This window comes from Lissotriton vulgaris, chromosome 2_1 (genome assembly GCF_964263255.1).
Source record: "Lissotriton vulgaris chromosome 2_1, aLisVul1.2, whole genome shotgun sequence".
In the NCBI taxonomy this organism is placed as follows: domain Eukaryota; kingdom Metazoa; phylum Chordata; class Amphibia; order Caudata; family Salamandridae; genus Lissotriton; species Lissotriton vulgaris.
Window position 1 is genome coordinate 1,023,505,805 of NC_141687.1, and position 24,045 is coordinate 1,023,529,849.

At 46.5% G+C, this 24,045-nt stretch overlaps 1 protein-coding gene across 16 annotated transcripts in view; it reads left to right on the forward strand.

Moving 5' to 3' along the window:
• The window catches only part of RBMS1 (RNA binding motif single stranded interacting protein 1), a 690,694-nt gene that overhangs the window by 409,190 nt on the left and 257,459 nt on the right, over nucleotides 1-24,045 (forward strand). For 3 of the 16 annotated variants that reach the window (XR_015308445.1, XM_086956629.1, XM_086956632.1), the window contains exon 1: nucleotides 2,131-2,444. The exons of 7 other annotated variants lie outside the window; for them this stretch is intronic. Coding sequence is in view for 8 of the 9 variants with exons in the window: in XM_086956629.1 (XP_086812755.1) it covers nucleotides 2,394-2,444 (51 nt within the window). In the remaining variant the exon portion in view is untranslated. Of the gene's footprint in view, nucleotides 1-2,127; nucleotides 2,445-3,289; nucleotides 3,456-24,045 lie in introns of those variants that run through there. 6 more of the 16 variants (XM_086956630.1, XM_086956635.1, XM_086956633.1 and 3 more) reach the window with 6 other exon arrangements.

The following is a 24,045-nucleotide window of genomic DNA, read 5'->3' on the forward strand; positions in this document are numbered from 1 at the left end:
AGGAAATAGTGGGCGGATAGTGAAAGCTATACTTTGCTGGAAAGATGTGGGAAGCGATTTCGTGATGTGCGTCGTACAGCTGTATAAACCGTCAATGGTAACATTGCTGGCAGGTAGGTGCTCGGCTGGACACCTTCAAGTGGTCCTGCTTTTAGTTAACAACGTTGCATTCTGGTTCTTGTAGTGTAAGTGGTGATGTCGTACAAATGGGCTTAAACATTCCAGCAGCCAAAAATATGTTATCTAAGAAGCCAGGACAGGCTGAAAGTGTCAGACGGTACATGAGGACCCATGGCAGCTCTACTAGTAGCGTGTCCTGTTAAAGATAGTTTACTTTTAGACTTTACAGCCACTGGAGTTTATTAAAATTAGAGCTTGAGCTAACTCCTAGTACTAGGCGCTAGCATAATCCAGTTGCGAACCTCTCAGAGCAGTACCAGCCATCATCCCAGGGCCGGCTTTAGAGCTGGTGGCACCCTGTTTGACAATCAGTTTTGGCGCCTCCACATCCCATGATCTCCTTTTGGATTCTCGCACTACCACCGGGCAAAAGTACCCCTCATCTCTCCAATCATGTTGTTGCTAAAGAGAGCGGCCACCCCTGAGGTCAGCACTCCCCCACCACCCCCCCAACTACCTCCGGGCAAAAGTGCCACTCGTCTCTCCAATCATGTTGTTGCTAAAGAGAGTGCCACCCCTGAGGTCAGCACTCCCCCCCCCCCACCTCGGCTGCACCAGTCACACTGCCCTAAAGGCGGCCCTGCATGTAACTACCCTTGATTGAAAGATAAAATATTTATTTTTGTATTATTCTAATGTGATAAGTACATACAGTGGCTGCAACTTGTATAGACCTAGCAAGCTGGGAGTCTGTCTTCATACCCAAACTTTTTGATTCAAACATGAGCTTACCATTGCTTGTAATGCTGAAACCGAAGTAAAGGCCCACATGGGACAGGGTTCACCTTCCACAATACAGAGATAACATGTAGTCCCGACTCTATAATGATATAACGTTGACTACAACTCCTAGAATGCAAAGAAAAATAGCTGGATTGATTGAGGTCCTCACACGTAGATCCAGGAAACTCCAGAACTCTGACTTTTAGAATGGTGGGATTTTTGAAGGCACCTTTCACACACAATGACCACTTGGTAGACGAAGAAAAGAGCTTTTCCAGCAAAAGGCACACGAAGATCCCCAACAGCTGGTTTTGCCTCATAAAACGTTATAGAAGCAACTTTTTATCACATCAACCAAAACTAATACAAAGAAAGTACCCTTTTGCAAAGGAAGAGCACATTTGTGCAATTGCTGCCACTCAGACATCTATTATTGTTTGGTCCCATGGTATACCCTAAAGCAGCAGATCCTAACCTGTGGTCCGTGGACGCCTGGTAGTCCATGATGCCGGTTCAGGGGGTCCCCAACTAATTCGAAGTTAAATCATAATAACGGATTAATAAAGTGTACATAAATAAATAAGTTAAATTTGGAAATTTGAAACGATCTTTAAATGTGAAGGAATTTCAAACTGCAGGCTTAAAATTAAGTTAGTATCCTCAGATTGTTTTGCCAGATCAATGAAAGTGCATCATACAGGATATAGTATAGCTGCGTGGCCTCTATTGAAAAGCTCCAATCTTCCCTGTAAAAATGTATTTTGGGATTTTATTAATTAATTTTGTGTGGATTAAATAAAGTATTTAATTATTTGTGTAATTGTTTGATGAATGCTTTTTGCTTTATGTGTGTGCATTGTTTTGAGTTTCACGTCTTAGAAGCTGCTTAGACCAGGGTTCTCTGCTTCCAGTAGTGACTCGGTAGAGGTCCCTGAATTCCAGTAATTATTGAGAGGGGCCCCATGCCTGTAATGATTAGGAGGGAGTCCACAGAACTTAGAAATGAAAGGTTAAGACTTAAGAACCCCTATGGCCCTAACGGAAGAAAGCAGGCACCACTCCAAGAGGCGCGTGCACACACAGTAGACTCACATCGGCTCGGCATGCCGCTGCCAGGTCTGGTTGCGCCGAGGCGGGGTCCAGACACTCCTTTCGGTAAGGGGCGGGACTAGCAGGGAGCTCTGGTGACGAGCCAGCGCTGTGGGGCGCTCTGCCAATGGCGCGCGAGGAGGGCGGAGCCCCGGAGACGGCCGAAGGGCAGGGGCTACGGGACTGTATGGGAACCAAATACTGCTCGGGCTCCGACTCCTGCGCCGCCGCCGTCCTGCCCCGCCCGTGCACCGCCGCCCCGGCCCCGCAGCCCACCGCAGGCCCCGCCGGAGCCGCAGAAAGTTGGCAGGCTGGAAGTTGTCAGCCTGTCCCTGCTCGGGAGCCCCTGGCCGCGCCGCCCCCGCCCGCCCATCGGGAGCCGAGGACCCGGCGCTCCAGGAATGATTGTCCCCAACAGCAGCTACCCGGTGAGGAGCGGCTATCGGAAGCAGGTGAGAGGGAGGCCCCGCGGGGGCCCGTGCAGGAGAGGGCTCTGGAATCCACGCTCTATCACTCCCGTAGACGCAGGCTCCTCCCTCGGCGCGGGGCGCACAGGGGGAGGCCCGGCCGGCTGCAGGGAGCCACGGGCAGTGCTGCAGACCCGGCCTAGCAGCCGCGGCTCAGGGGTGGGGGTCAGTGGCAGCCACAGGGCGGGATCCTGGTTGAAATACACAAGAGGCTCAAGTTAATACTCATGCACTAAGTATGGCAGTCACCGGAGTGGGGCAGCCACCGGGCAGTTTTAGCCTCAGATCAGTCAACCACACAGGGGAGTCCACAAAGTACTGGCAGTCACACCCAAGTCTCAATAGTTGCAGGTCTTAAAATCAGCTCTTTTTTATTGTCTTGAGTTTAAACTCCTCCAGAAGGGGGGGGGGTGGTTATCGGTAATAAATCCCCTTCTTGCTGTTGTGATGACAGTTCCTTGTAAAGACTGCTACTGAGCCCAGCGCTGCCCAAACTGAACTGGCTCCCAACAGTGCCCGCTAGGTAGTGGAAGTTCGGCGTGGGAGGCCACAAGGGACTGGAGCTCTGCCAACGCAACGCTGGCAAGCAGCAACTCGGGACTGGGGCGTATTACCGCCACGGCAAGCTTGCAGCGACTTACAAAGTTGGAAACAGCCTAAAAGGCCTTTCTACTCCTACAGCTAGCTGCATCACATGGGCGTGGCGCCGTGTCATCGGCCGTTCATGCCCCTCTTCTCCTAACTCCAGCAGAGTTCCGGCTTGCTGCGTGCCCCCTATTAATGATACCCGCGCGCCTTTTATCTCCCTCAGACTGGGAGAGGACGGATGTCAATCTGTACCTGCCCTTGAATGAGCGTCCTGGCACTGCTGAAAGATGTCACTGGCGCTCTTGATTGTGACCCCGAGCTGAAGCTTGTCTCCTCCGTGTGTCCGAGCCCCTGAAGTGCTTTGTGAAGAAACAAGTGTACTGCGATGGAATGGAAAAGCCTGATTTGGTAACCTACTTGCACCTTGTATTTCACAGCAGCACGCAGGACCTGTTCTATAGTGCTTCTATGACACCGCAAATAGTGCAGTAGAGGCAGATCGCGATAAAATACTTACGTTCTGCCATTTCCTCCCAAAAATGGTTAAAAGGGGCGTGGGCTGCATTCTTGCATCAGGCCCGCTGTAGCTACACCCCACATTCAGAGCAGGGCAGCTGTGCACTACGGCTATTAGCGGTGGGGGCGGGGCGCACACAATCCCCATGACACCGCCTGGGAAAGCCTGTAAGCTACAGAGTCCTCTGTATGGGAGAGCCTTGACTGTATGGAGGGCAGGGCCTAGCATCATGGACACGAATCGAAACCAAAACTGGAGATGGGGACGAGGGTGGGTGCTGCTCACTTCGTGAATCTGGTGGACGTATTACATTATATAAAATTAGTCTAGAAGCTGCCTTCTGACCCTGCAACCCCTCCACATTTGTACCGAAAAGTAAAAGTGTACAGGGATGCAGTATAACCTGTGCCAGGGAGAGGATAGTAATGGGCTGTCTTGCTTGGAGAGGCTAGAGGCTGTTTTGAAACTGATGTCCGTTGTTATTCATGTGACTATACTCGTTGATAAAACCATGTTTTCATAAAACCGCAATCTGCCTAGACATTGTCTTAAATAATAATGTGTCTTAGCTATTGGCTGCGCCCTTAGTTGGAGATGGCTGACATTCTGGCTTGATTGGTGGTTGTGCTAATGGGTGGAGATGAAACATTCAGTATATAGTTTTGTGTTTCGGTACCGATTGATATGTAGATAGTTCGTTTGCTATATCTCTGGAGATCACGTCCGTTTTGAATAAAACTATTACAGTTAATTGTGTTTGTGCCTGGGTGTTAATGGATTTTATTGTCTATGGCCTGGCAGCCCCATTCCTAGAAGGAGATGATGAATGGTCTTTTCTTTTTGCACGTTATTTATGGTCTGGTGTTTGTGTCCAGTGCTAAACTTGGATTGTGTTGTTTATAAAACTGTACTATTTTCCATCTATGTGTTATTGTCTGGTGGTTGTGTCTAAGAGTGGTGTTGGTAGTCCATTGTGCATAAGCTGATGGTTGTGTTCTTTTACTTAGATGGATTCCTTTGTGTGTGTCCTTTTCTGCAGGGTGAATTCTATTGGTATTTTTGAGGAGAGGTTGAGCTTGAGTCAATTTTGCGTGTGTCCGTGGTGATTGGTTTCATTATATATAGTCTGGCATGTAGAAGCATTGGGATGGATGGATTCTATTTTGTGTGTCCTGCTGATTGTGTCAAACATTAATGTTGTATTCCAATGTGCATGCACTGGAGGTTGTGAGATTTTGCTGGGATTATTTTGTCTGGCCTGCTGATTGTGTCCAATATGAGAGTAGTATTCCAATGTACAAATGAGCGGATGGTTGTGAGATTTTGCTGGGATTTATTCATATATAAATCCGATGTGTGTGACCAATGGAAGAGACATTCCATCGTGTATGGTCTGGTGTGTATGATGAAAAGGGGATTTTGGTTCATTTGTGATTACTTTGCCTGTGGGTGGTAATGGATTCCTGTGTGTGAAGAGGTGTGCGGTCAAGCGGCTGCTGGCTGGGGACCAGCAGTTTGGTGGAGACGGATGCTCTGCATTTTCTAATCATCTCCATGTTTCTTCACCCCTCCCCCACGCTCGTGCTTTTCTCACGGGGTCAGGGCTCGCGCTGATCTTGCAGTTGGTGTTTGTTTTGGGAGTTACCGGCGGTGTCAGGGGAGAGGCACAGACGGAACCTGCTCTCAGATAATGTGTGGGAATGACTCTTAATAAATGCCGTTAATTGTCATTTGGTCTCGTGTGGCGAACACAGGCGGGCAGCAGATCTGCAGGCTCTGATTAGCTGCGCTACCCGGAAGGAGCTTAATATCTGAACAGGCGTTTATTTTTGTGGATCCCATAAAACGTGTTTCAAGGTGTTGCTTTAATGTGGATGTTGAGTGTTTTAAAGGGAACGGCGACTGTGGATCTTGGGATTCTATGCGGGCTGCGCCTGCTTTGATAATATGGGCTTAGACTAATTAAAACCTGAAACACAATGGCCCCTTGTGTGAGGCCTGTCGCCTGCTCGCGCTCACCCCGCGTCCATTGATGGTGATTCTAGTGGGGAGGTTAAGCTGTCTCCCCCTCCCCAGCAGATGTAATCATAGGGGGTGCTTTTCTGTAGCTCAGCGTGATGTCTATTACTTGGGGTGTTCGTAGCGTGGGAGATATCAAGCCAATAACTAGTCTTTTAGAGATATGATTTAATGCAATTTCTATGTGTTGTATTGATCATTGCTGTTTTTACATTGAATTGCATTCCTGTTGTGGGTTACATGCTTTGTCCGGCATTTTGCCAAAATGAAGACGCAGTGAGTGACTATGGCTGGTCTGCAAGATGCCCCCAGTGCGCGCCGGTGACGGGAGGGGCTCCTCTCCTCACTGTCAGGCTCTGTGTGGAGAGTGGGTACAGGCTAGTGGCCCTGTCTATGCATGCATGCATGCATGCTGCGCGCGTGGACGGTAGTGCGGCGAGAGCTGTGCACCGTCTGTAGGATGTTCGTAGGGCTGTGTAAGGTTGTCTGTACGGAAAGAGCTGCATGTTGCAATGCCCGGTGTCTGTGGGCTGTGCACGCCAGTGCAGGTTTCTCGCAGGGCTGTGCAGCTGTTTGTAGAGATGGCTGCACGGAGACAGCTGTATACTTATCTGTTGGCGGACTTGAATGCACCTTGTTCATAGTGCAGTCTGGTGAGAGAACGCTGCATGGCGGGAGCTCTTTAGTACTTCTTCACAGGCCGCCTCGAAGAGAAGCATGACCCTTCGTCAGGCGCTAGCATGCACGGCGGCAGGGCGAGGTCTGTGCGGATGTGACTCCCCGGCCTCTGCGCCGCCCTGATAAGGGCGCCTTGCCTCCACCGAGCAGTCCACTGCTCTGAAAGGCACCCGCCATATCTCCTTTAGTATACGGAGGGCGTGACGCGGCTAGAAGGCCTCCTTTGAAGCACTCTCACGCCCTCACCTAAGCGCTCTCCAGTATCCCGGGCCCACGCGTGAGCAGGTCATGGCTTGCAGTCCTGTTTCGCCCAAAGTCCCGGAATGGAAAGCGGAAAACCAAGATTGGAAGGCCTGCTCACACATGGACCTAGGGAATTTGGTACCGTTTAAATTAAGCTATTTGGATGCTGGATGCGTTTTTTAGTTGTTTAAAAAAAATGATGCACGTGTATACAAATAAATGGTATACCGTAATTATGTAGCGCAACAGGGTAAATCTAGTCTTTCTGAAGGCAGCTCTTGGCCGGTGCTGCACTCAAGTGATCTTACATTGAACACACCGCGGAGATGGGGCGAGTTCGTATTCTGTTTGAAGGGCGGGGCCTGGATACTCCTTTCTCCGCCAGTGAATAATATATGTCCGGAAAAGGCTGTGCATTGCTGGGCTGCGGCCTTTCCCTTTCCCTGGAGTCAGGTGGGGGCGAGTTCGTATTCTGTTTGAAGGGCGGGGCCTGGATACTCCTTTCTCCGCCAGTGAATAATATATGTCCGGAAAAGGCTGTGCATTGCTGGGCTGCGGCCTTTCCCTTTCCTTGGAGTCATGTGGTTATTACTGCTGCTTTTAGCCGAATGACTTTCCGTCTCTTCCCTTCTGCAGGCGGGGAGGGCCTCGCAGGCGCCGGTCCGCAGGGCCGAGGCGGGGCAGCCCCAGCCCTGGCCCGGGCTCTCCCATGCAGCAGCTGCCTTTAAGACTCTGTATTTGTTTATGCAGTTCAGAGTCGGTTTATCGCACAGCAGTGTATTCCCGCTCCTCCCCCTGCCCCGCGCTGTGCTCTTTTTCCATAGAGGAGAGTTTGCGTTAACTCAAAGCTTCTCGCCCTGGTGTTTATCAGGGGCAATTACAGCATCATCTGGACAGGTTCAGAAGAGGTCACCACCCCCCCCCCCCCCTCCCAAAAAACCCGATCCGCTTCTCGTGTCATGGGGAGCGCTGCAATGGAAATTAAACGGGGTATATACTAACTTACGTTTTGATTATAAACTGTTCACTTAAGTTATTTGTCTAGGGTACAGTTTTTTTTAGACATAATAGTCTAACCGTGCTTTCTTCGCACGTTATTTACGCCCAGTAAAACCTTTTGAAGCTGAATTTTTTTTGGTTTTGCTGCCAGCAGTCAGATGCGCGCTCCTGCCCCGAGATTAAAGGGGCTGCGGAATGCGGACATTCCTCAGTCCTCCGCTTCACAGGAGACTCCGCGGGGGTCTCCTGGGCCAATTACCACCTCCAGGAGGGACTCGGGGTTGTCAGGCGCAACGGGCCTTCTTAATTAAAGGCCACATAGCTTCTCCGAACTCAAGGAAAAGATAACCCTAGCATTTTATAACCAAGAAGCCAACAGCTCCCATCTGTGTTGTCAATACACAGCCACAGAGTAAAATGCCTTTTTTGTGCAGCCTGTTGTGGTATTTTCTTAATCCGATGAAAAATAACCCCATTTATTCACTGTTACGTTTTTGCTACAGCGCTCTAGAGTCTAGACCTTGGACGAGTGACAGTGCGCCTTAAGATAAAGGGTCATAATATAACTTGCACAGCATCTGGAGGCGATAGAGAAATGACACACATACATAAGAGCGAGCTATATATGGCTGTGGTTGGCAGCAGTGCAGCCCCCAGGCATTTAACCCATGTTTACGTTGGTAGTCAGCAGTGATTAAGCCAGCAGTATAGAGGTTATATGTTATGTTATATGTTATGTTATACGAATTTTCATAGCGCACAGCTGCCCCAGCGAAGGGGCGTCCCGGCGCTTTTGAATAGGCAGATAAACACACATAACACCACACAAACTGCAGGGCCGAAGCGAGAAAGGGGAGATTAAAAAACATTAGGGAACAAGTAAGTTTTAATGGCCCTCCTAAATGCGAGCAGGTCGTCAAGTGCACGGATATGGGACGGAAGAGAGTTCCAGAGTTTGGCAGCCATAACCCGGAAAGACCGGCCTCCAGCTCTACACAGCTTGAACCGAGGCACTACCACCAGATTTTGACAAGCAGATCTCAGGGAGCGAGAAGGGACATAGGGAATGAGAAGGTTCTTAAGAGTCTGAGGGGAGGACAGCTTGAGGATCTTAAAGGAAAGACACAGAGTTTTAAAATCAATCCTTGAATATAGAGGTATACAAAATACGGTGGTTCCCAAACGTTTTAGAACCACCACCCACTTTTTAGAACCACAATCTTTCAAGATCTTAATTTTTTAAGGTACTTGAAGTGTCACATGGTCGCGCATTGCCATTTACAGACAGCACGTTTTCCATTGAAGTGGCCACTAACTTTGCGCAGCCATACAGTTTATAGCACTCAAATGATGATGTGTTGAAATCAGGTTTCTGTGAATATTTATCATTTGTGCCATACCAAATAAAATGTCTTTATCCTCTTAACCCCTTCACTGCAGCGGCTATTCCGCCGCAGTGCTAAGGGGGCGGGGCGGCCACGCGGCGGCCGCATGCTGGTGACGGAACCGCTCTGTCACCAGCCTCGGTTGAGCTGTGCTCATGACGGAGCGGTTCCGTCATGGCGCGCCCCGCTCAATAGAACGTCCAGCGCAGGCGCGGAATTCGCGCCGCGCAGGCGCGCCGAGCGGGCCATGACGGAACCACTCCGTCATCAGCACAGCGCACCCGCAGCTGATGACGGAGCGGTTCCGTCATCAGCGTCCAAGGGGTTAAAGTCTGTTTCTAGCACACTTCGGAACTACAAAAAAAGTCCTTCATCTTTGCTCTCCTTACTTGCTGAATGTACACAAAAAAAGACACCCTTCATTCAGCCTTTCCATCCAGACTTCTGTACTCCAGCAAGATTCACATAATTCTCTTTGAAAACCTCCTCCCACTTTTCAGCCAGATAAAGAAATGTAAACACCAATTCCATGTTAAAATAATAAGCAGTAATTTGTAAGAAGATATATAACCTGACATTTGACCTTCACTTTGAAGCACCACAAATGTGACGAGATGAACACAGAATTTAAAGGTATCTTTATTCACTGCTCAGACTTTCTGGTCCCACCAAATATGCTCACGATAGACCCATAGTTTGGGAAACACTGATGTAAGATCTATGCAGTTGTAATAAGCAGTAGGTGTGTCTGGTCTTTGGGGGTCTCCCAAAGGGGCGGGCTGACGTAATTAAGGGCGTGTCTAAAACACTTGAGCTAAAAATATGTGCTTAGCATAGTGTGCCACCCGGCTGATATTTTGCTGCTACTGTCATTGCATCTAGATATATAATACAAGTAACATTACTCCTACAACAAGCCAGGACTATTAGCTTGTCAATGGTTGTTAGTTGCATTAGATAAAAATGCAACAACTATGACTTCATTGCCTATAATATTACAAATGCTTCTGTTCTGAAATGATGTGACTGAAAGTGCTAGACCGATTCTCTTTGAAGTGATATCAAAGGCTGTGAACGGTGGCACTGTTGCAGAATTAAGATTTTTTTTCTGCCCTGATTGGTGAGGGCAAAAATGGAGTGCCCGACAGGGACCCGTCACAACCCCTGCTTTTTAGAACTACCGGTGCTGAGCACTGGCAAGACCCGGCCCACTTAAAGCCCTGAGTTGTGGGGAAAGAGCATATGATTAGTACGTCAAGGAGATGTGGAACTGGCTTGAAGTTGTGCATGGTGATAGATACATATCAAACTGCATACAGTTGAAATGAGCATTAACTCAGAGATGGGAAGGATGTCTAGCGTGAACACAGTCGGCATTGTTGGGAGATGTTTTTTGTTATTAAAATAGATGTCCCACTCCTTGAGTGTGTCTGTGATGCTAACACTTCTCGCCCAAGCTTCTGAGTTCAACTGTTATAGCTGGGTATCGTGTATATTCCATTATTTCACAGCTCAGAAGAGACATTTGTCGCAGTATGACATATTTTTGTAAGACTGTCCATTTTAAGTGTCCTTGGTGGCTGTAGTAGGAATTTCATTTGACCAGCTGCAATTTTGTTTCCGTTTCATTAAGTAGCTGTGGATGGTGCCTTTTTCACCACTAATATACAGGTTGGGTGAGGTCTGTCCTTAATATGTCTTCTGAGTTTGTGTCTTAATAGCAGTAATTGGTTTTACATGGTATGTTTTATGTAGCTAGTATAGTTTGTTGTTCTACATGCTGGGCATACACAGAGCAATCGCCAAAACAAATACATTGCACCTGAAACCAGTATAAATCATTTGTAACTGGTCAACTTGAATTTCTGCTTGGGAAATGTAAATGTAAATGTTGTATACTTGTAAAGCGCACAGCTGCCCACACTGCGGGCGTCCCGGCACTGTATACCGCTGGGGAACCCGTCCTGGCTTTCCCTGTGAGATGGTCCCTTCTGGGCACCCCCGGCGTTGAAGGGGCCGTTGTGAAGATTAAGCAAGCTATTGCCCAGAGTTGCAGAGTGGAACCCAAGGTTAGAGTAGGCACTGAGGCGAGAATTATCAGGCCCGCTGCCATTTTGACCCAAGACCCTGCCGCGTTGGGAATCGAACCCTGCTCCCGGGCCGATCTCAGCTTCCGGGTCTGCCGCCTCTAACCAGAAGTGTGGCTCAATGAAGCAGATTTAGTAGTTCCATGTAGGCTCTCACTTTAAGCAGTGACATAGGGTACTTTCTAAACGAATACAATTGTGATTATTTTTTTCCACCGTAATTGTGGTATCCCTTGTCAGTAAAAAGTCACACACAGCTTCCACAGATGCAAAACATTGCACACATGCATCCATTTTACACGAAGAAGACAGTCCACGAGACATTTATGTTTAGTACTTAAAGTTCAAAACCTCAAACACATACACCGAGTATGCCTTTTCAGTTTTCTAGTGACAGACCAGGTTTGCAAAGGTTTCATTTACATGGGTCAACAGCCTGTCGGATGTTTTAATTTGTGGTTGTCAACGGAGCATCAAAGAAAGTTTACTTCTGGAAACTCATTGACAATTCACAGGAAAACAATACAAAAGTATGCACTTCGCATTTTTGCGCTGTTTGCTTGAACTGGGTTGGTATACGCATCACAGCCTCCTGGGTGACGCTCTTATCCAGTTCAGGCTTTAAAGCAGCAGCAGGTTGCATTCTGGGACTTGTAGATCATCACATAACATTATAACTATAGGCTCAAAAGTCCGAACATTCTGTTGGTTAAAAAGCCGGGGGCTCATGGAGGTGTCACAAATGATAGTGGGAAAGTTACAAAGCTACTTTTTTAGTTCACTGGACTGAAACTGAATCCCTAGTCCCAGCACTCGGGCGTGGTGCCTGTGTGGTTTGGCTGCTTGTGTCGGATTCCGTGGTATGTATTCATCCTCACTTGTGCCCCTGTACAGTTCCCCGCCCATTTCTGTCCTTCTACAGCCCCACCCTGCCTTCCCCGAGCTCTCAGATGGATGAAGTGTGCATGCCACTGGAGTGAGTCGATTTACATACTTGGTTGAATTCCCTCAGATTAGCTGGGCGGCCTTGAGCAGTGATTCATTGCCGGGCCTTGTGTGTTGACTGACACGCCGTTTGATCCTGCTATCGGACTCTCTTCCGACTCTTTCTCTGTACCCCAGTGATTTGGTTACAATTTTGGTCTGGAGGTTTGACCTCCACTCAAACAAATGTAAAACATATTTAGTGTGGGAGGAAGCCAGATTCTGTCAGGAGCTGCTAAATAGCCATGTGTACTTTGTTTTGCGCCTCTATACGGATTTGACATTGATTCTATGCTTTGTAGCTATGGTTGCATTTGGTGGATGCCTTTCAAAGTCTTTTATATGTTTGAATACTATAGACCACCTCCTGTACATGCTTAATGGGACGTTGAAATTATTTCGGAAGTGTTATTGCCCTTAATTCACAGCACATACATTTTCACAAAAACAGTTTTTATTAATATCAATCTTAGTTTTACTTCTTATTTTTCTCGGTAGTGCCCGATAACAATTATTTTAATCTACAATTTCTCTGGAAGTTGCTTTTGTGCTAAGGCTACAAATTCTCATACAAACTTCAAAACCGGAAGTGGCATCATGGGGTGCAGGAAATAGGCTTTGGAGTGTCATATCAATTGTAAAAATTGTAATTAATTGAACAATACATTACTTACTAACCAGAATACAAGTTCCACAATCGAAAATCGGGATTTGGCGAGCTGCTCGTGCCTGAGCCTGGAAAACGTGCGAGCTCTGAAAACTTTGTGTGTATTAAGAAGTGAGTTTTCCTCCCGTCCGTGGCAAACTTTCCCAGTTTCTCCGATGTCGCTGGTTTCAATTAGTTTCCCGTCCTTCCCGCCTTCAACTCCGAATAGTTGTAGCAGATGTGTGAAGTCTGGGCCACAGAGCTCTCTCTTCTCAAAGGACCAAGGAAAGGAGCATTTGTATGGGAAGCTTTCGAATTGTAGGAATGAAGCCGGTGTAAAGTCCCTGCTAGTCCATGGTTGGCGTTTTGGGGTGTACATCTCGCCTTCTAGTGGGGTCTTATTGGAGTCCCTTTCAGTTAGCAGAGAAAGTGAATCTGCATCTGCTTTAAAGATTACCGCTTAGACCATCGTTTTGATTCAGTGGATTTTGGCCTGGGGCTATCTGAGGGCCTGAATTCCTGATACTAGCCGGAATTCTCACACCCAAATCAACCAATTACTCTTATTCTTCACAGAATAGAGAATAGTCTCAAAGACCCACAGCAAGGAAGGCATTTTCTGTGTGCTTTTTCCCTGACTGAGGAGAAAATTGCAGGCGTTTTCTGCCTGCTGTGTGCTCGAGGAAAGTGTCAGTCAAAGGGCCGGCGGTTGGGGGCAAAGGAACCGGACAAGCCTGTATCTGGGAAAGAGGGTGGGGTTCATTGACTGCTCCACCCGTGCTGCTACGGGCGCCAGGAGGGGCCAGGCCAGACTGTGCTGCTGCTGGCAGCAACCTCAACCCTCTCCCTACAGAGTCTGGTGTCTCTGGACCCAGAATTATCAGGTCTGAAGTTTTGTTTCAGCATCTACATACTTGGAATTGGTGGAATTACACCCGGAGTCAACTCTGTAGGTGAAAGCCAGAAACTCCTAGTGAGAGGCCTTAGAAGTAAGGTGTGGTTAAAATATCTGTCTTGAATCACTTGGGCACCTGCCTTCAGTACAGCTGTGAGATGAACATCTCTGGGTGCCCAGTGTCCTCGCTTTGCAGTAGTTAGTCTTTTTTGCTTGGGATATGTCGTGGTTAGCTCCTATCTGGAACAACATAAGATAGCAAGGCTTTGCAATGCAGCGCCCACTTTGAGACTACCGAGGCGCTCCTTTATGATACTGTGACTTTCATGTCTCTTGTGGTTTGATGGGGAATAGGGGTCTAGCTCTTCAAGGCAAGCGTAAGAATCCGCGCCAAAATGTGATGTATGGAAGCACTTGAATCTAAGCAACTGGTAGGTGCCCTAGACGTGTTCCATTAGACCACCTCCCCTCTGAACAGGCACACAAGCAACACTCGGATATGTGATTCCCGCTAAGTGACTTGTGCACTGTTCTCTTCCCCCGTATTGGAGTCAGTTCCCAGGATACTTCGATATCATTGTTCTGATCTACCCTTACTTTAATGGTGATATTAGCATAGTCTTTGCCTCGTATCTTTCTTTCTTTAGAAACTTTATTTGGTTATTATGCAAAAGAACAGCCATAAAAGTACAATTAGTAAATCACAATTTAAGATATATAAAAACAATCATGGCACAATAAAAAATAAGCTTGTTAAATTTCATGGATAAATTGATTTTCGTGATGTAAAAACATTTAAAAAGAAACGCAGAGACAGATGCAACAGTTAATATATAGTCTAATTTCTGGATAGCTAAAAAAGCAGGGCGACACTGATTAAATTCCATGCTCTTCAATATGGGCACGATCCATCTTTTCTTTGGAATTGTATAGAACTTGCAAAATAACAGGATATGCATATCTGATTGTTTGGGCAAGTCGTCATATGGACATTTACTAAGTTGCCTTGACCAGTCATTCGTATCGGGAAACTTAAAAGTCTAAATAAAATATTTAACCTAAAACGCGTTAATAGAAACCTTTCAAAATCACTCATGTGTAACTTAACATATGGTTGGATATTGTTAGTGGTCAATGTTAATTGATGGGCAACAACTGTGGTGTTTGTCATTTCAATAATGGTTCTGAGATCTCCCAAGTGCACCATACGAAGATTTCTAAGTTCTTTTCTAGGAACATGACACGTCAATAAGGGATTGTCATAATAATCTCGGTGACCTATTTGTGTGAGAAACGTCTTTACATAACATAACCATCCCATCTTGCTGACGTTATCTAGGCTCATCACATCCCTCAAAATAGAACGGTTAAAAACGCACTCCTCAGTAGTCCATACCCTGTGCCACTGAAGAACCGGTTGTCTTAATAATGTCTTCTATATGCGGATGACCAAGTTCAGCGTGACAAATATACATGGAGACACTATCCGGGACTGCTAAAAGTTATCTCGTAAAACAGTTTTCCGCCGCAGGCAATGATTTCACATTTGCATATCCCCATATTCCTGTGCCATATATGGTAGTTGCTACACAAGTCACTCTATAAACGCATAAAAGTTCCCCAATCGTTTTTTTACCCTTTTTTTTGCTAAAATTTGTCAAGGCCATTATAAATTTACAGAACAGCAGCCTCCTTGTCTTTATTGCATTATTCCATAGACCAGATTGATCTAACAATATACCTAAATATGGGAAAGTTGGGGTAAAATCCAATGGTTTTGAATTAATGTACATTACTTTTTTCTTTTTATCTGCCCCGGAGCCACAATTCATATAAAATGTTTTCGTACAATTAATTCTCAAATCCAGATTCGCCATAAAATGGGAGAAAGATGTAACCTTCCTTTGCATGGCCAAGGGCGTCCGGGCCATCAAGACCGCATTGTCCGCGTAAAATAGTGCTGAGACAGATCTATTAGCTATCATAGGCGTGTCCCTGCACTCCTGCAGCAGTGTTCTTTCCAGATCATTGATGTAGATTGTGAATAAGAAGGGGGTAAGAACGCATCCTTGCCGCACTCCTCTTGCGATGCTGAGGCTTAGTGAACTCTCCATTCTTACCATATCTAGCTGTGGCCAATGCCCCCGTGTAAAGCTCCCTGAGAAAAAGGATTATGTTTTCCTCCACCCCCAGAATCAGCCAAAGCTTGCTGTGGGTGACGCAGTCAATAGCTGACGTTAAGTCAACAAAGGTTAAAAATATGCAACCTCCCTTGGCTTTAGTGTATTTTTCTAAAAGAATGTGCGCATTAAGGCCCTGGTCAATAGTGCAGAGGCCCTTCCTAAATCCATATTGAAGATCGCTAATTATTGAGTGTTTGTCAGCCCATATTTGTAGTCTATTTAAAATCACGCGGCCAAAAATCTTAATGGTCGAGTCTAATATTAATATTGGGCGATAGCACGAGCAACTTGTTCTATCTCCCTTTTTAAATATGGGTACAATAATAGACTCAAACCATGATGGTAACAGACCATTCAAACAGGATGCGTTAAACAGTTGCGTGAGAAGTGAACCCCATAAGTCCATGTTATTTTTAGGTCTCGCCTGTCGATGCGCATGCGCATCGAGCAAGCGAGACTATAGGGGCTCATCCACTCTTTATCTAACTGCAAGGAATCGTGGCGATTCCTTGCAGTGCCCGTGACTTTTAAGGTCAATGCGCATGCGCATTAAGCTTATGCGCATGCGCATTGACCTTAAAAGTCACGGGCGCGTGCACGTCCGTGTTTGTTTACCCTTGCCTACTCTCTCTCTCCCCTCTCCGCCCCCGCTCCGCCCCCTCCCCTTCCCTCCGTGTCGCATTTCTCCTCCCCCCTCCCCTGTCTTCCGTCCGTCCGTCTTGTTTTCGCACGTCCGTGTTTGTTTACCCTTGCCTACTCTCTCTCTCCCCTCTCCGCCCCCGCTCCGCCCCCTCCCCTTCCCTCCGTGTCGCATTTCTCCTCCCCCCTCCCCTGTCTTCCGTCCGTCCGTCTTGTTTTCTAAGTAAGTTGGAGTCCTTGCCCACCCGTAACTCTGCAGCCTTTGTTTATGCCGCCTCCATTAAGTTATTGTATGTGTCTTAGACGTTCGACCCCTTTTTATGTTCCTAGGACGTTTTCTTCCTGATCACTACTGACCCTCCGTCTATACCGTTTCTCCGTGGAGGCAATTATTCTACCTTGAGTAAGTACGTGCCCCTGAAATTATATTTCATGATTCACAGCAAATAATAAGCGGTTCTTGCCACAGAGGGCACAAAATCACGCGATGAGCAGCTGGTTTTCTGCACAGGTTAAACAAAAAAGTTAAGTATTTTACTTGCAAGGATTACCGAGCTAATACTCTTTACGGTGGTGTACCCGCCGTGTCTCTGCTGCTTCCCCCTGTCCTGTCTCTCCTCCTCTCTCTCTCTATACCCTCCCCCTCCTCCCCACCACTCCCATCAAGTCCCTCTGGCCCTTCCCTCCTCCCCGGACCCCTCCTCCCCTGCCCCCTCCACCCTTTCTTGTTTATTTTATGCCAGTGGAGTTAATGTCGCTGAGTGAGTAATGCATCTTCCGTTGAGATCTGTGTTTAATCCGCAGGACTCGCGCAACAAACCAACGCATTTCATCCTTCTAAGGTCGATACTTGGTCAAGGAGGCAACATCTAAAAATGCCGGCCTTCCTGATCATTATAGATGTTGAAGTTGCTGCTCGTCCGCATGTATTTGTATTTATTTTGATAGCGCTGACGTGGCGGTGAAGCGCTTTTCGGTGAATAGCATGCTACTTCGGAACCATGTGACACATTCCTTATTTTGTAGGACTGACCATCGTTATAAAAGTACCGGAGAGAGGTTTGGACCAAACTGCCATGAATTGTGGATTTCGTTCTACCAAGATAAGCGTCATTGGCAGTTTTAAAATGTATTTAATGATCAGATAGATTGCTGGCGAGTTCGTTTGCTGCAGCTAATATGCACTTAACGCCACAGGGCACGGCAGTCCTCCTCACCCCCGCTGAATGGCTGAAGGAACACAGAATAGCAGCGTTTGAACAAATAACTTGCATCGTCTCTGATAGATTTTGCAATCTCCCCCCAGAATGAGAGATAGCAAGGCAGAGAGCGCAGCTCACTGCAAATACTGCTGCTGATTCTGTTTGACGTTATACGTCAGTGGACTTGTATCCAAAATACTGTTTTCGGTGAATCGGGGATGACAACTCAATGTATGTTCGGTATTGTATTACAGTGTTGTGTGGTCAGATTCTGGCGTGTTTTTAAAACTGCTGTATTGACATATGCTTCCTGATAGCGTGTGCATTGCTGGATCCCACTCGACCACACCTACATTATTGTTATAAAAACATGTTTTTGTGTGTGTGGCAGCTCTTTAAAAACGTTTGGTAAAAGGTCTGTGCATTCAAGGAACACTTACCATGTTCTTCAGAAGATCCGCAAGTTTGAGCAAACAAAAAAAAAGCACAGCAAATAATAAGCGGTTCTTGCCCCAGAGGGCACAAAATCACGCGATGAGCAGCTGGTTTTCTGCACAGGTTAAACAAAAAAGTTAAGTATTTTACTTGCAAGGATTACCGAGCTAATACTCTTTACGGTGGTGTAGTCCCACCCAAAATGTGTTCATAGATCATGTGTTTTTTAGGGCGGGTCCGACCAGGCCCTTACAGATGTTTAGAATGTTGTGCAAAACTAGAAATCGTGCAAAGGGGGTTATTGATTTAAACAAGTTTCAAGTCTATTTTTTTCCTCTCCCGCCGTGTCGCCGTGTCTCTGCTGCTTGCCCCTGTCCTGTCTCTCCTCCTCTCCCTCTCTATACCCTCCCCCTCCCCCCCACCACTCCCATCAAGTCCCTCTGGCCCTTCCCTCCTCCCCGGACCACACAGTCCAAGGATGCGCCAGCAGCAGCTCGGATTCCCGAAATACTTCCACTTTTTTCTCTTTAAACATAAAGCAGCTCGTGGCGTCCTTGGGGGTTTGGGGTCTTGGTGGAATTTTTCACTCACCCTCAACCCCTCACCCTCAACCCCTCACTCACCCTCACTCTCACTCATCCTCACTCACCCTCAACCCCTCACCCTCACTCACCCTCACTCACCCTCAACCCCTCACCCTCACTCACCCTCACCTTCACTCACCCTCAACCCCTCACCCTCACTCACCCTCAACGCCTCACCCTCAATCACCCTCAACCCCTCACCCTCACCCACCTTCACTCACTCTCACCCTCACTCACCCTCACTCACCCTCACTCACCCTCACTCACACTCACCCTCACTCACCCTCACTCACCCTCACCCACCCTCAACCCCTCATTATCACTCACCCTCAACCCCTCACCCTCAACCCCTCACCCTCACTCACCCCCACTCACCCTCAACCCCTCACCCTCAACCCCTCACCCTCACTCACCCTCACCCTCACTCACCCTCAACCCCTCACCCACCCTCACTCACCCTCACTCACCCACACTCACCCACACTCACCCACACTCACCCTCACTCACACTCACCCACCCTCACTCACCCTCACTCACCTTCACCCTCACTCACCCTCAACCCCTCACCCTCACTCACCCCCACTCACCCTCCACCCCTCACCCTCAACCCCTCACCCTCCCTCACCCTCATTCACCCTCAACCCCTCACCCTCACTCACCCTCACTCACCCTCAACCCCTCACCCTCAATCCCTCACCCTCACCCACACTCACCCACACTCACCCACACTCACCCACACTCACCCACACTCACCCACACTCACCCACACTCACCCACACTCACCCACACTCACCCTCACCCACCCTCACTCACCCTCACCCTCACTCACCCTCACTCACCCTCACTCACCCTCACCCACAACCCCTCAACCCCTCACTCACCCTCAACCCCTCACCCACCCTCAACCCCTCACCCTCACTCACCCTCAACCCCTCACCCTCAACCCCTCACTCACCCTCACTCACCCTCAACCCCTCAGCCTCACCCTCACTCACCCTCAACACCTCACCCTCACTCACCCTCAACCTCATGCTAAAGATTTACAAAAAAAACCATTAACAATTCTAAAAGCACTAACTCTAATGCTGCGAGACCTATTGCATTTCTAATGCTTGTTATACAAGTCAACCGGCACCCCATCGGGGCCCGGGCCCTTTCCTCCCAAACTAGCTTTTATACCCAAGGTCACTTCATTCAGGGTAATACCCAGATCCATTTTTATATTAGTATGCGAGGTCTCCTCATCCAATACATTCACAATTGGTATTTGCTCAGGTGCAATCGAAGCACTATATAAATTTGCATAATGCTTTACCATTCGCTCTCAGAATGGCTATTTATCTACCCTTGCCTTGGTTTTGTCATTTAAAAAAGGGGCATTAACTGCTTTCCAGAAAGCAAAAGTGTCTCTATTCAAAGAAGCCTCACACAAAGAATCCCATGCTTCCTTTTTCAGAGCGTCCTTTCTCTTTTTCAAAGTCTTCTTATAAACCTTTCGCAACTCTATGATTAAGATCTGATCTTTATCGGGGGTATTTAGGACATGCTTGAGATTGAAATAAGCCTTAAAGCAAGCTGTGTCAAACCAGCTCGCTGTATTTTCCTTAGGGTTTTTTCGTTTCTACCCACAGGCTATTTTTGATACGTGATGCAATAATTTTTTTTTTTTTAATAATTACGGAATTGTCTGAATTTTTGTCCAGGCAAGCATTAATACTAGATTCACATTTCTTAATTAAATTATGAAGGAAATCCTCAGGAACCACTTTAGTCCATTTTAGGGAGTGCCCATTTTGTCTATTCAAGACCATATTACCTATAGGCTGCCTTGGTGTACTATCTCTATCATGTTTATAATGTGGATTTAAAATGTCCACACTTAGAGGAAAATGATCGCTTAATGCGATATCTAGAGTATTAAAGTTTTTAACCTGTCCTCCATATCTAGCCGATATCAATATAAAATGGATTGTTGAGAAGACACCTCTGCCATTAAAGGTGGGACAAAAATGGACCTCAGTTTGACAAATTCTATTGGCAAAGCCCATATCACAAGAGAACATAATTTCATATAAGAGATCCCCACATGCAGTATGTTCAAAATGCGTTAAACTGGTCTCATCGTTCAGCATTACACTGCATGTCCCTTGTTCTCCTCTATTACATAACGAACAATTAAAATCCCCTCCCCAAATGACAAAAACTTCTTTAGATTTCCCTCCTAACAAACGTTTAACATCTGTACCCAATGCTTGCAGCATTTCTTCCTTTGCCTCCGCGGGAGCATTATTATAAAAATTTACAATAATCAAACAAAACACTTTATCAATAGTTATCCTAACCATGTGATAATATCTATTGTTGAAGGCTATTTCTATTTTCTCACATTTAAACAGGTTCGATACATAAGTACCCCTTTAGCCCTACCATGTACTGAGCCTTTTGCTGGTGAAAATAAAGTTTTAAAACCGCACAGATGATATGCCTCCTCAACCCAGGTTTCTTGTAGACTCACTATATCATACTCCTTTACAAGATTAACCCAGATTTGATTGGTCACTTTTGTTTGTAAGCCTGCTACATTCCAGAACATTATCGACCACTTGCCCTTATTGGCTGTAATATCCGCCTGACCAGGAGAGCCAGAATTATCATTAATAGTAGTAGTATTTCCAGTCGGAATATTCACTACTATGCCACTTCCCTCCAAAGCGCCAGTCTCTTCAAAGTCAGTTATCCCAGATCTTGCCCTAGGATCTACTCGTAAGCAGTTTACTCCTTCACGGGCATCTCCAGTCAAAGGTATTTCATTTGAAGAGTTAGTCACCGCTTTAACAGTAGGGTTCCCAGTTCTAAGTCCGTCTACCCCCTCAAACCCATAAAGCGTGTAGAAACGATTAGACGTAGGGATATTAAATTAATTTTTATGCACAACCATAGAACCTCCTCGCTGTACCGCGAAGGGATACAAATTTGATGGAGCAAAAAAGGATGGAGGATAAAAATAGCTTAGATCGAGAGTTTGTATACCACCCTCTCCTCTTTGGTGGTACCAATCACAAAAATGACAAACCACCCGTCTATCCCTAAAGTTAACAAGGATGCAATCATCAGCTAGGTCCTTTGATCTATGGCCCACCCAACTTATTCTTCGAACGTACAGGATTTCGCCATTTATATAAGACGGGAGGGGTCTATTCTTATTTAGCCAAAAGGTTACCTTATTTTTTAATTCAGGATAAGTTTCTATTTTATCATTGTCTAACTCAGGGACCCCAGATAACACAACAGTATATGGAAAATAATCTGGTGGTAAATCAATGCGTGGCGGAATACTCTTTTGTTTTATGGAGTTTAATGTTTCCTTAGCTGTACGTGTAACTTTTTTAACCTGTCACACAACCCCAGAATCCTTTACCAGCCCCCCCCACCCCCCTTGTCGCCCCTCCCCTTCAGAAATCAGTGTCCTGTTTTCTGTGGTTTTATCAACTTGACTAATTCCCTTTGTTGACAGGGAGGGTGTATTAGTTATAGTCTGAATGGGCGGTGGGGCAATTGTGCTTGTGGATTCTCCTGTTGTATTGTATCCCATTACACTTTGGTTGGGTATACTCTCAGCAAGTTTTTTCAGTATATCCAAATTAGCTGTAGTTACCTGTTCAAGTTTTCCCAATCTTTCACTGATCATTTTTATTCCCTCTAACCAAGGTAACATTAGAGACTTAATCAATTGCTCAACTTTCTCCGTAAATCCCTCTGCAATTTGAAATGGGGGAGCCGAGGATCAGCCGACTTTACAGGCGATACCTTTAGCAAAGGGATAGATGTCGGTGGAGATGTGATGGCTGGTAGAGTCGTTGTCGACTTTACAATGTTCTTGGTTATTTTGGACGTTTTTATTATTTTTGGGCACCTACCCTTCTAAGAACCCCCTCCACGTTTCCTCTTAACAGTAGGTCCTGATCCTAAAGGTTTTTTTAAAGACTGAGGATCAGAATTATTTTTCGCTATGGACCTTGTAGGGAATCGCGGAGCAGTTTCATTAGATGTATTATCCGAAACTGAATCATTAATTGAGACAATGGAACTCGCCTCTGTTGTCGCGGGTTGATTGAGCAGCTCCTGTGACTGGTGATCATTACTGTCTCCCGCGTTAATGTTGTGGATTTGTTTTTTGATTGTTCTGGCGTAATGGCTGACATTAAATCTCCCTATGAGGAATGTTTAGTATACATAGGTTCTAATGAGAGGCGATGTTCTGTCAGAGCTATTTCATGCTCTAATACTGATGTGGCCCGGGTTATAAATTGGTCAAATGTCCCAGTAACACTCCCACCTGTCACTGCCTTCCTCCCTTTCCCTACACGTGCCGCCATTAATCCTATGTACTGCACTATATGACGTTGCCAGACTATTCTGTTTCACAAAACAAGGCAAATGTCAAATGCAGTAATAAGAATATAATATCCAGATTATAAATGGTCTTACAAATGTATAAATGTTCGGGGGGGGTGGCCCAGCCTCCTTCGGCCTCTGACTGCATAAGACAGCGCAGTTGCCTGTCCATTCTCTCTGGTTACACACAATTCACAATGAGGCTAACACCAGACCATAGCCGGGCCTACCCATTCATCATGTTTTCTGAATCTGTGCTTCATGGCCCAGGCTTTGTATCATAGCATTGGCTGGTGCAAACCCGCCAGATGTTGGTACGATAACTCGCAACATTCACAACCTAAGCTTTGGAATTTGCAGCCGTTTCACATCAGATTTGAGAGGGGTCGCAGGCATAGCTTGTCTGCGCCGCCTGTGGCCATGTGCCAAGAGCCTGTAATGATTCACCATTTACAGGGCGGTATTTTTTTAATGCTCAATGCAATGGATGAATTGCAGCTGGAAAACGCATGCTACAATTGCAACACCGGGGTCTCTTGAAAGCAAGACTCCTGCTGGTCCTATTTCGATGTCTTGGCTCATTACATCTTTACACACTGCATTTGTTTCAGGTTATGGATAACTCAGTGAGCTAACCCATGGCCACTGAAAGCTGCATTGATATGAAGGTCGCATATTTGAATTTATGCAATCTCCATCTCAACCTTTATTCCTTCTGAAGTCAGTAAATTGATTACATCTAACTTTGGTAAAAGAAACACCTTTCATTTAAAGCACTTGGGGCCAGATGTATTGCCGTTTTTACCGGTTGCAAATGAAAAATCGGCCTGTTTTCAACTGCTGAAAAGAGATAAAGCAAGTAAATGTCCAGTATTTGTAAACTGTGAAAAATTACCCAAAGGCGTCAAGGCGCTGGGGGCAGTCGGGAAGATTAAGCAAGCTATTGCCCTGAGTCACATGGTGCTGGACTGATCTGCTACAGAGGATCGAACTGTGAGCCCCCAGGTTCTGGAGTCAGTTGCCCTGGCCACTGCGCCACACCTCTTACACAAACCCTAATTTGTGAGTTGGTAACCTGTTACCGACTTGCAAAAAAGGGTTTGCGAC